At 51.8% G+C, this 11,920-nt stretch overlaps 4 protein-coding genes across 4 annotated transcripts; 2 read left to right on the top strand and 2 right to left on the bottom strand.

Annotated features, from left to right (window-relative positions):
* Positions 1-673: 673 nt before the first annotated feature.
* VDAG_10429 (paxneb protein superfamily) lies at positions 674-1,391 on the top strand. Its single transcript, XM_009659691.1, has one exon. It carries the CDS (start codon positions 726-728, stop codon positions 1,077-1,079), a length of 354 nt encoding a protein of 117 aa, XP_009657986.1. The 5' UTR covers positions 674-725; the 3' UTR covers positions 1,080-1,391.
* A 1,341-nt stretch (positions 1,392-2,732) lies between these two features.
* On the bottom strand, positions 2,733-5,832 carry VDAG_10428 (uncharacterized protein; the record flags this gene model as incomplete). The annotated part of the gene is made up of 2 exons (XM_009659690.1): positions 5,801-5,832; positions 2,733-5,736 (listed from the first exon to the last, which is right to left on the bottom strand). Exon 2 carries the CDS (start codon positions 5,613-5,615, stop codon positions 2,733-2,735), a length of 2,883 nt encoding a protein of 960 aa, XP_009657985.1. The 5' UTR covers positions 5,616-5,736; positions 5,801-5,832.
* A 643-nt stretch (positions 5,833-6,475) lies between these two features.
* On the bottom strand, positions 6,476-7,776 carry VDAG_10427 (3' exoribonuclease family protein). The gene is made up of 2 exons (XM_009659689.1): positions 7,504-7,776; positions 6,476-7,452 (listed from the first exon to the last, which is right to left on the bottom strand). Exons 1-2 carry the CDS (start codon positions 7,625-7,627, stop codon positions 6,701-6,703), a joined length of 876 nt encoding a protein of 291 aa, XP_009657984.1. The 5' UTR covers positions 7,628-7,776; the 3' UTR covers positions 6,476-6,700.
* Positions 7,777-10,158: 2,382 nt separating this feature from the next.
* On the top strand, positions 10,159-11,814 carry VDAG_10426 (mannan polymerase II complex ANP1 subunit; the record flags this gene model as incomplete). Its single annotated transcript, XM_009659688.1, has 5 exons — positions 10,159-10,201; positions 10,372-10,962; positions 11,017-11,336; positions 11,389-11,484; positions 11,541-11,814. 5 exons carry the CDS (start codon positions 10,159-10,161, stop codon positions 11,784-11,786), a joined length of 1,296 nt encoding a protein of 431 aa, XP_009657983.1. The 3' UTR covers positions 11,787-11,814.
* Positions 11,815-11,920: the final 106 nt, after the last annotated feature.

Genomic DNA, 11,920 nt, shown 5'->3' with positions numbered 1-11,920 from the left:
GACCAGTGCTTATCTGGGCATGCAGGCCTCCCCTTGGGAAACGCTATTCTTCTGGAAGAATCCGGAACCACGGACTTTTCTGGGGTTGTGTTGAAATACTACGCCGCCGAAGGCCTCGTGCAGGGGCATCACGTTCACGTTTTTGGTGTTGGAGATGCCTGGCGATCTGAGTTACCGGGCTTGTCCCAACTTCCTCGTACCAGCAAGGCCAGGAATTCCAACGGTTCTGATGACAAGATGAAGATTGCGTGGAGATACGAGTCCTTGTCCCGTGGTGGCGAACCTCCCCATTCATGTATGTGGCCAATACTTCACGCTCTTCACAGCGTGTCTCTCTGAGTGACCGAACTAAGTCTTCATCAGCCATGGGTGAGCAGCAGATTAGTGATGCAAAATCACTCAGTGTGCCGTTCTGTCACGCCTTCGATCTGGCCACCAAATTGGAAAGCCGGGACTGTAAGGGCGACCTACACGTGATACGGCCAACAATGCCACCCACTCCGAAGCATACCGCTCGAAAAAGCCCGTCTCTGCTCCAGCTCTATACAGTCTCTTTAGCGGAGGCCATGCATTCCTCACCACCGGGATCTGTACATCGTGTCGTCGTGCCAAATCTTCTTTCACCGGCGTCTTATGGGCCGACGACTTCTAAACCATCCGAGGTCCTTCAATTCTTGCACGCTCTACGGGCATTACTTCGAAAATACGGTTCCCGCTTGTCAGCGATGATTTCGGTATCGACAGCCCTCTATTCCAGATCCACGGGTCTCGTACGGTGGATGGAAACCCTGTTAGACGGTGTCGTGGAGCTAGTGCCACTGCAGCAACCAGTTCACGCTCAGCCGGGGTCGAAATCAGACGACGCCGCCCAAGGAATGCTCAACATACACCGTCTTCCTGTATCCGGTGAGCTTGGCATTGGCCCAGGAGGCAGGCTCTCTCAAGAGAATCTTTCCTTCAAGTTGAGCTCATCGAGCGGGTTGGTGATCAAACCCTATAGCCTGCCTCCTGTTGGGAACACTGCAGATGCAAATGACGCTGCCTCAAAAGATACTAAGACCCATGATCTATCATTCTAATGAAACGGCGATATTTTCTGAGACAACCCTGCAGATGAGGCCAAGGAGTTATGGGACTCGTATGCTCGCTGAGAGCAGCTGCCATTAGCCATACCAATGACAACAAAATAATGCAACACATGAGCAACGTGATAACAAGGGATTTCATTCGACCGTATTCCTTGGGTCAGATGTAGCCTTTCCACATAGAGTCATAGTGGGCGGGCCCTTAAGAGTACCCTTCTTAGATATGAATATTGCCTGGATCACGCACCATAGAAAGTGCATAATGTGCTTAGATAGATATCTGCTAAACAGACATTGAATTTCTGATACCCCATAGTGTCCGCGATATCTCAATTGCACTTTTCTTCTTTTTTTGCTCTCAGCAGTGCTTTTCTTGAACCCTTCCCTCTTCACATCGCGCAGTATTAGGTATGTAAACACCCGCCCTCTTCATGTTTTACCCAACCATCAGTACTCTATGATTATACATCTTTCATATCAATCAATCTGTCAATCCACTGAACCTTGGTGACGACAATATGTTACATTTTTCTATGACTTCAATACCATCGAGACGCTCGTATTGTTTAGGTCACGAATCGAATCGATGCTAACATCCAAATATAGACGCGCGATGGACAGTCCAGAAGCAAGTTCTGCTATTGAGCAGATACGGATTTCCAAGATCGCCGACCGATATCTGGTTTTCGACGCTGATCACGTGTCGATATTGCGTCGACGACACCACCTTTGCTCAGTTCTGGTCGGGTCGACCCCGCAAAATCCAACGCAGAATGTGTTCCTGAGCCTTCCCTTGGAGCTTCTTCCGGAAGAGGCTGCTTTGCTCTTGGACCAGAAGGCTGCCGTTCTTGCAGACGAGGCTACAAGTCACCTGGCTGCGCTAAAGGAGGACAGATGCTGCCGTAAACAGTATATCGACCAGCTGAACGATCGTCGTCAGCAAGCCAAACAGCATCTTGCCGAAGGTCAGGCACAAAAAGCTGCCCAGAGTCGGGAGCTTGCAGCCAAGGCCAAGAGCCAAGGAAGCACGGCGCCTGAACATGCTCAATCCTCAGCACATGGCAACGTTGACCCAGACCGACTTGGGACTGCTCGAAACACTCATCTAACTGATGAACCAAAACCTGTGGCAGACCGCAGTCTTGTGAAGCCGCTCACAATCACTAACACTACTAGCTTGGGGCTTATCTTACCATCGGTCTCGTCACCTGAAAACGATGAAGCAAAGCCTGCCGTTGGTCCTCTTCACGCGCACTTACTGTCCCAAGGCTACTTTATGACTCCTGGCCTCCGATTCGGCGCTAAGTATAGTGTCTACCCAGGCGATCCCTTGAGGTATCATGCACATTTCCTCGCTACAGACTATGAGTGGGAGGAGGAGATTTCAATGCTAGACATGGTTGGCAGTGGTCGGCTGGGCACTTCAGTTAAAAAAGGCTTCTTATTGGGAGGCGAGGTGCCGCGGAATGATACTACTGGAGGTGGCGATCCCTCCGTTAGAGCTTTCTGCATAGAATGGGCTGGCATGTAGGCATACTGTGGGTTGATTCGACGGAGCGTGATCATGTGTGCAAATACAAGTCATGAGAAGAGAAAGATCCTTTAGCAGGCAAATGTCATACACAACCCCTTTAACTCGGCTTGATTTCAAGGAACGAAGATCCTGCTAAAGCTTATGACCTCGCGCCGACAGCACACGCATTTGTCAAAGTTATTCATGGCCAACGACACGCGACAGTCGTCGCACAAACTTAGACAACGACAGGGCCACACGATGATAGTCCTAGGCATGCTCTGGCAGACTACGCACTGGGGTCCATCTGACCCGAATCCGGCAGCACCATCAGACCAAGAGGTATGAGCCTCAGCTTGCTGCTCTCGACGCAGTCGGCGTCGTGATATGATGAGCCTCTCGAGCAACTCGGTTTCTTCTTGTGGGGTCAATCTCGTGCTTCGTGCTAAATCAGTTTCTGCGGATGCATTGGGGTTGAGTATCTCCACTCGGCGGCGATGTTGGAGGCTGCGGTATTGTGATCTGGTCAATACACCCCTGCTGCCCAGGTGAGCAGCCAACGCAACAGCCTCTTCTTTATCCTCAGGAGTTGCTGGATTCAAAAGTCGTGCCAGGTCGTCGAGCTGCATGGGACTGTCATGTGCAAAGCTCGTCTCATACTTGAGCTGAGGCGAATTCCGCGTGGGCGTCTGCTGACCATCCCCATCTTCTGATTCCCAAGCATCTTCATTGTCGTCGTATGTCGCTATTGATAGAATGCTTGTTGTGTCGTCATCGTCGTAGTCAGAGTCGGCATTGGGGTCATAGTCACCGCTCATATCTGCGGTTCCCCACCAGCCACCTCCCAACCACCAGCGATATAGCTCAGAGTCCAGGTCGACTTCGTTCAAAGGAACACAGCTCTGCGTTGCTGACCATGCTCGCTGCCTGAATTCGGCCTCGACATCCACGGCATCTGTCAAGGGTATGTCAACGCCCCCTGTTATACCACCTTGAAAGCTGTGAGAAGCTGTAGAACGATGCCCAGTGCCCGTGGCGGCCGTTTCACCCTGTTGTTTCGGCCTCTGAGCCATCCACAGCAGCCATCGTGGTATGCGCATACTAAGGCGGGAGAGCAGTCGGATGACCAGGCCTGTCGTCGTTCTGACCACCAGTTTGCTGGTATTGAGCACAAAGTCTAAAGCCATCAACCATCTGCCGCTCCTCTCGGCGGCACCGATGCCGTCGCGCAGTCTGCCTTCCCCCGAAATGGTCTTGGGCAATTTTTGGGCAGCACGCTCCCGATCGAAGCCACTCGTCGCCAGAGCCCTGCCTTTCGTCACTGGTATCAGGTTGGCTGTGCTGGTAGCATCGAGACGGGACACGAATTCTTCGCCAAGCCATTGCCTCCGGAGTTCTTCCAGCTCTCGAAACCTCTCATCTTCGATCCACGTAGAGGACGCGAGATTGACATCCCTATCCTCATTTAGATATACAGCTTCACTCGCCATTGTAATGGCGCCGAATCCAGTGCGTAACAGGGCAGTATAGAAATCCATCTCCCTGCCAATACGAACACCGGACAACGGCATGTTTGCTTGCATATTGGCATGGGCAAGATGCAATCTTTGACGGAGGTCGAGGTTGCTTGGCCTGTCCGCGCTAGGTAGCGCTGAAGCGGATATAACAAGAGCGAGACAATATATCGTCAGGCATACAATGATTCCTAGTAGAACTAGCACATGCGGGAAAAAGCCTATAATGCACACCGTGGGGAACCGTAAGAGGCCTTGAGTCAAGGTGTCATCAAGAGTAAATGTCCACGCACTCCGAACGATGCTGGCCATGAAGCATAACGCCCAGAAGCCAGTGCTCAGGAGACGGAATCGAGCTTGAAGGTTGAATACACCCAGAGTGTGGCTCGTCAGGTGACTCATGACAGAGAGTAAGGCGATTAGAAGAACCTCGGGTGGCGTATTGACTCTTTGGAGGACCATGGATCGGCTGATGGCGATGGCATTGCCAACACTGGCACTAGCTTCGGTGGTCTGGGCCTGCTTGAGTGCGAAGGAACTCCATCCTAATTGATTGCTAATGGCAGAATCTGCCTCCGCGAAGGCAAGGGAATGTTCAAATAAGGTCATACCAGTTTCTGCGGCGACTGGACGTCCCTGCACAGCACATGATATGGTCTCCAGAAATTGACTGAGACAGAAGGTACCAAATAGCGGCCAGAGGAGGGATAGAGAACCTTTAAGTTCGGGGTTCGGCCCAGCGTTATCGTCGGGAATCATGCGTACAGCCAGGCACGACTGCTCGTCTGAAGCTCCCAGAAGCAAAGCGGAGCTTATAGCGTGGAGAAACCCGTCCGGCTGAATAAAGAGCAAATCAGAACTTTTGCTGGAATTGCCCCATCGCATCTGAGCGAAGTCAGGGGAAGTTTGACATTGCATTGATTGTAGCAGTTGGCGACCCTGAATTACGAACAGGGCAAGCGGCATAATACGCAGCGCTAATCGCATGGGCCAGGTGAGGCGAAGCCTTCTTCTTGTCGCTGCGAAGATATAAGTGCGGTTGAGCACAATTGCCATGGCTATGCAGGATAGAGCCCATTTGCTAGTAGCATAGCTGAAGACGCTCCCGAGGCCCTTGGCCCCCTCCATGGAGAATTGTGGTGTGGTCGCGGGTGTCTGTTGCGAGCCGACGTCTGCGGGGTGCGCAGGAGATGATGAGGATTCCATGACAGTTCTAAAAGCTGCAAGAGTTGGCTCCGCATTGAGCAGGTCTTGGGCGTGTTCCTGGGCGTTGAGCCTTTGGGCAATGCCCCGATCGGCGTCGGCGTTTCCGATGTAGTCCGCAACGAAATATCCGAGTCTTTCTGCTAGACGAGGTCCTACCCAAATCACGTCGTCAATCGATGAACCAAGCCTGGAAAGGTTCGCAGCGTGATGGAAGTGTCGGGACGTCCAGTCAGTGATATTGTGCCACCAACTCTGGTGGTTGTCGATCGGAGGGCCCGGGAAGAGGCCGCTCGCCATGTCTTTGCCTCGAGGCAATCCGGACGACACAGGCTTTCCTGGAGATTATATTATAGCAACACTGTCGTTCGATAGATCGGTCAGGATGGTTGACATCGTGGACGGGAGCATACGTGGATCGCTTGTTGTCGTTAGCGACTTGAGTGGTCAAGGGCGGCAGCAGCAGCCGGCTAGGTGATACTCACAGCTACCTAGGTAAGTCACGACTCCTTGCAATGCGGGGGAGTATGGTCCAGTCGTGGTGCTGTTGGCTGGAGACCAGTGGCTTGGGCAGTCGCTGCGACATGTGCCTAGCGAGGTAAGTAGCGCATATACGGCAAATGTGTGCACAATTACCTTGCATGCGAGAATGGTGTATAGCATATATCAGGACCCAGGCACTGCGGCAGACGGCAGGATAGGTCCGTCGCGCTAGCAATCAGAGAGCCTCGGCCGTGGACAATCCGGAGTCGTCGACTGTGCGAGTGGGTGTGTGCACGTTGCATCCGCTTCCCCAACATCTTTGCCTCCTCTTATCCAACCCGCTAGCAGCTCAAGTGGGCACCTCGGTTCACATGTGCACCTACGACATTCAGGCGCCAAAGGCCTGAATGGAATCGCGAAATCTACATACGAGATCTAATGCGAGACTTTGCAGTCATTCACGATCATCAAGTGTTGTGCCAAGACATACGTGTATTGTCATTTCTACAATACCGGTCGAGGCAGACAGTGAAACGGCCGTCTGGTGTCCCGTACACATACGCCTGCACCGAGCATCGTCTCAAACAATCTTTCCGACTGAGGCAACTTCCAGTTGCGGCATGATCTGGCCCACCGAGGCCGGGACCCCCACGGGCGACTGGGTACATACTTGGTTGCGATGACAAACATGCGGTCAGCAAGCGCTCAGCGCAAGTGACTTTTAAATTTCCTCTGTTCTGTTCCAGGTGAGGCCCAAATTGCGTGGGAAGCACGGGCTGTGGATCGTACTTCGACTGTCAATAGTCTGACCGCCAGGCCACTATACTCCCTCCATGCCTCAGACCATCCCCTCACAGAAGCGCAAAATCTCGGGCGACGACAGAGCGATGTCAAGGCAAGTCTCAAGCGGCCTCGACGTGATTTTGGCTGAAGCTACCCAGTTCATCCACCAGGACCTTGTAATTCCCTTTTGATGCCTGTATAGCTCTTCTGACCAATTGCGTCTGCGTTGCCGCGTCTGACGGCGGAAGTTGACCCTTGATCCATAGGTTGGTGACTTCGTCTCGCGATGGCATGTACGCTACGCAGCAAGCGGCCAGAAGGTTGTCGTGCTCCGAGCATACCGGGTCAAGTACAATCTGGGGCGTTTGCGTGCCACTGGACTGAATCAAGGCTGCGACGCCACCAGTGACCATATCAACACAGTCAATACCGGCATCCGCAATGGCAGCTGCAGCAACTGTGATACAGCCACCAAGAACATTCATCATATCCCAGTCTTCGTGACCCTGTGCCTGCGAGAGCCCCCTCTCCTGGTCACCTTCCAAGATGGTGACCGTAACGTCCAGACCGCTCTTGGGCCATCGCTCACCAATAACTACACCCCGCAGTGCAGTTTCAAGGTGGACACTGAGGTCGCGCTCACTGGCGTCCCGGAGGTAGCCCCTGCGCTGGCGAGTCGCGAAGGGTGCGTATTTGACGTGTGTCGATAGAACTAGATATGGTGAAAATGGCGCTGACCTCGGGAGAGCTCTCGGGCCATGAACTGTGCAGATGAGCTTCATACCCGCATGTGTATCAGAGACACCTGCAGGAGCCTCAATCTCTGCATAGGCGGATCCGGAGGCGGCTGGCGCAATGCCAGTTTTGAGGACTGCAAAGCAGGTCAGCAACAAAACTTCCTCGCAGGTGGGGCAACACTAACATAAATTTCTCATCGTGTTGGCAGGTCTCAATCTTGAAGAGTTCCTTGATGCACCCAATTCGTCTTCGTATACTGGAGCGTGTGTGGCACCCGAAGGTCCATTGATCCTGCGACGGTCTGTCATACTGATTGATGACCTATGAGAAATTGCTGATAATTGTGGTGGAGAGACGTGCAGGTAAGTCCTTGGACACAAACGTCGTCGTTTCAGCCTTGCCTCCAATTTCTTTTCACCTGAACAGATGGAACTTAAGACAGTCCTGAAGGGAGTGTTGAGCACTTGGTCGATGTCAGTCGCAGCTAGATCAACATGCAAAGTGTCGGGGATGGCTCAAGAAAATCGGCACTCACAAAGCAAGGGCAGCTTTCGCTGCTGTACTGTAGAGCTCCACCTATTTGTGAGCGGACCCCACCCACTCACCAACCGAGGATTGGCCGGCAACAGCTATTTCCTCGATGAAGTTTCGTTTTTTTTTCTTTCCGTCCTTCACTACCTCCCACAATTCAGCAAGTCTTCCGAAGCCTGCTGTCTGCATTCAGGCCGACGATGGATCGTTCCTCTCCCAATTGATTTCGATCCTTCATCTGTCGCTGGCGACTGACGGACAGTTCTCCGCGAAAAGCAAGTGCTGCGGGCTCGGAGTGCCTCTCAATTCAACGGTGATACACCAGGCACCTGGCGCTGGGTATGCCCACGACTCAACACGGTATGTAAAGCACCCCCGCCGACACTCCCAGTCCCAAATGATGCATATCATTCCACTGTTGTCGCGAACACCTGAGCGTACGACTATCATGCACTACCATCTGAACAACACTTCTGATCTCCACACTCATATGGCTCGTCCCGTGAGTAACTCTCGCTGACCGGGAAGATAGTGTACAATGCTCGGTTGGATGTTAAACATGCCCATATATTTGCCGTATGTCATTCCTCAGTTTGTCCCTCACTTTCTTCTTCCTTTGCATGATGAAAAACCATTCATTCAGTTCTGCTTCTGAACTACAATGATGATACCCATACCAATACCAAAATACCTCTGATGCTCAACACATTTACAACGTTCTCACTACGATAATCTTTGTACGTGCTTGTCACTGACTTCCGATAGATGACAATGTGTGAACCCATTAACGAAAGTACACACCGAGCATGTGGCAGTGACAGTAGGTTCGTACCAAAGCGTTTCCTAGATGCCACCCCTCGACCCTACCTGATGACCACAGCTTATCCATTCAACTATCTCACGTTGGCCAAGCAATCCTTCCGCACCGGAGCTTTCGCAAGAGAGTTATGATGGGTTGTGAAGTCGCCCACGGGTGTCATTTAGCTCCAGTGTCCCAAGGTTCTCACGGTTCGTTCTGAAACGTGGCTCATTGAGGCCGGCTGACTGAATGAGTAAAGTGGCTTTCTGACCCTTGTTTTTAACTCTCGTCTCCTTCTGCACGGCCACGATACGTACTGAGGCTAATCCGGAGTCTTTAGGCTTGCTTTTCCTGGTTGGCATGTCATATCGAGACCCTGTTGGAACAGTCTGCAATTTGCACCAATGTCTTTCGACTGCACATTACTACATAGTATCAAGGGCAAAGCTGTCCATTATTTATCTGCATTGAACATTGACTGGTTAGCTCATTCAAGATACATGACAACTCGGCAGAAACCTACGTTATTTCTCCGTTCGCAGCTCATCGCTATGTATGACATGACCAATGGCCTCGTACATGTACCTGATAAGAAATCGAAGTCTTGGACATAATCTCAAGAGCTGTTCAGCTGGCGGGCGAACAGTATTGTTGTAACGTCGTACATATGTAGGATGTTAAATTGTGAGTTTCTGTATGAATCTGCACGTCCCACAGGCTCGAGTCTGAAATGCTCTCCATACGCTTCGCCACGAAAGTAGACGCTAGTTCTAGCAGATCCTTTACCCCTTTAGATGCCCGATTGGCCTCGTATCCTCCAAGTCCATTCGTTTTCCTTCTGGGAGCGAGTATAACGCCATATGATGGTCGTGTTTTAAACCATATGCATTTTAGTGAGAATGCCTTCAAGTCTTCCAAGGCGGCTTCATGGAATGTAGCATATAGAGTGGTCTCATGTTATCAAATTGATCAATAACCGCACCTTTGCCATTACCTGTACAGTGTGGGTTGTTTCATCGGATTTGACGAGAATACCAACTGTCAAACCCGCGGTGTGTTATTCCAACCATGACGTCCATATTTGCTTAGACCAACCACTACACGAGGCTGTGCGATGGCCGTACTGCCTATACGCATACACCGCCAATGCAATAACCACACCCCTGTATGGAGCAGAGGAAACGGTCCTGTGGCGCGTCACGTAGCAATTGTCTGAGGTATACGTCGGTCTATCCGCCATGACCACATCTTTCAGATAACCACGCAGCAGACCTATTATTCAACAGGGCCATGTGGTAACATCCTCTTCGCCTTCATCCTACGTACGACCCTATCCCGAATAAGCGACGCCAGACCGACCCGTTAACAAGCCACACACTCTATTCTTGGGGGGCACTCTCGCCCACAAAGGGGCGGCAGCATCACGAACCCGACTGAGACTCCACTCTCCCATGCACGCCGAACAAAACACACAATGATATCAAGACATCAAGTAGCGGGGCTATGCCAATGGCTACCCCCGTGAGAAAACATTCGAGATCTCACCACATCGGTATGTTGGGGTTGTGGTGTACCGTTCAGTTCCGACCGCACGGTTTTGGTGGATTTACTGACATAGACCCCTCCTCAGATACCAACCCAGGGGCTCAACACCAGCCAACCGACGCCGACAGCGCCTCCTCCTACGCCTAGGAATCATCACGATAGCATTTTTTGTCGCAGGGTTGCTCTTGTGGCCACGGAACGCCCCGCTGGGCTCTCTATTCTCTTTAGCAATCTTTTCCAGCAGTGGCGATGTGCAATTGGAGACGGTTCGATATTACGACCTCACAGATGTCCAAGGGACGGCTCGTGGGTGGGAAAGAGAGGAACGCATCCTCCTCTGCGTGCCCCTCCGTGACGCAGAACCGCACCTGCCAATGTTCTTCTCACACCTGAAAAACTTTACGTATCCGCATCATCTCATTGACCTTGCATTTCTCGTTTCCGATTCCAAGGACAGAACTTTGGAGGTTCTGTCCAATTCATTAGAGGAAATCCAAGCCGACCAGGATCCACAGCAACCATATGGCGAGATTTCTATTATCGAGAAAGACTTTGGTCAGAAAGTGAACCAGGATGTAGAAAGTCGGCACGGCTTTGCGGCGCAAGCCGGGAGGAGAAAGTTAATGGCGCAGGCACGCAACTGGCTTTTGAGTGCTGCACTGCGGCCGTACCACTCTTGGGTTTATTGGCGTGACGTCGATGTTGAGACAGCCCCTTTCACAATTCTGGAGGACTTGATGCGTCACAACAAAGATGTCATTGTGCCCAGTGAGTTCTCGATACGCCTTCAATATCGCCTGCGCATCAGCTGACCATCTCTAGATGTGTGGCGGCCATTGCCGGACTGGCTTGGTGGAGAACAACCCTACGATCTGAACTCATGGCAAGAATCAGAAACGGCGCTGGCCCTGGCGGACACACTCGACGAAGATGCGGTGATTGTTGAGGGCTACGCCGAGTATGCTACTTGGCGTCCCCATCTCGCCTACCTCCGTGATCCGTATGGCGATCCCGACATGGAGATGGACATCGATGGTGTCGGCGGCGTCAGCATTCTCGCGAAAGCACGGGTTTTTCGATCTGGCGTCCATTTCCCGGCCTTCAGTTTCGAGAAACACGCCGAAACCGAAGGCTTCGGCAAGGTAACACGCATTGTCACCACGAGCGCGTCAAACTAGACTGACACGTCTGCAGATGGCTAAGCGCATGGGCTACTCCGTCGTCGGACTGCCTCACTACACAATCTGGCATCTCTATGAACCCAGTGTAGACGATGTCAAACATATGGAGGTACGTCCCCCAATTCATCATGAAGCGCAATGGAGCGAAGTCTGACCTCATCGCAGGAAATGGAGCAAGAAAGACTCGCAAAAGCTAAGGAGGAGAGTGCCAAGGCAGAGAAGGCGGAGAAGATCAAGGAGCAATTTGGCGATGCCAACCCCCAGTGGGAAAAGGATAAAACAGAGATGCAAAATATTGCGTCCGGGGAGAAAGAGGCGGCAGAGCAGAAAATGGAGAAACAGAAGACAAATGAGGGCCAAGTTGCAGAGCACGCCAATTCGCCCAAGATTATGAAGGGCGATAGCATATAGATTGTAAATCAGGATTTGTTTTGTTCTACCATCATAGAAGGGAAGTAGCCGCTTTAAAGCAAGCGGAAATGTGTCGCTGTTGTAAGAGCATGGCCTGGGCGTTTGAACCAGCGAACCATTTCACTACATACGAA

This window comes from Verticillium dahliae, genomic scaffold, assembly GCF_000150675.1.
Source record: "Verticillium dahliae VdLs.17 supercont1.39 genomic scaffold, whole genome shotgun sequence".
NCBI classification, from domain to species: Eukaryota; Fungi; Ascomycota; class Sordariomycetes; order Glomerellales; family Plectosphaerellaceae; genus Verticillium; species Verticillium dahliae.
Note: the sequence above shows the minus strand (reverse complement) of the source record. Positions and strands in the feature narration are given on the sequence as shown.

Bases quoted from the DNA above. Each gene is read 5' to 3' on its own strand.
- VDAG_10429 (XM_009659691.1), top strand. From the start codon at position 726: ATGATTTCGGTATCGACAGCCCTCTATTCCAGATCCACGGGTCTCGTA.
- VDAG_10427 (XM_009659689.1), bottom strand. From the start codon at position 7,627: ATGACAGACCGTCGCAGGATCAATGGACCTTCGGGTGCCACACACGCT. The intron at 7,453-7,503 runs GTTAGTGTTGCC...CCTGCTTTGCAG, and splicing joins CAACACGATGAGAAATTTAT to TCCTCAAAACTGGCATTGCG.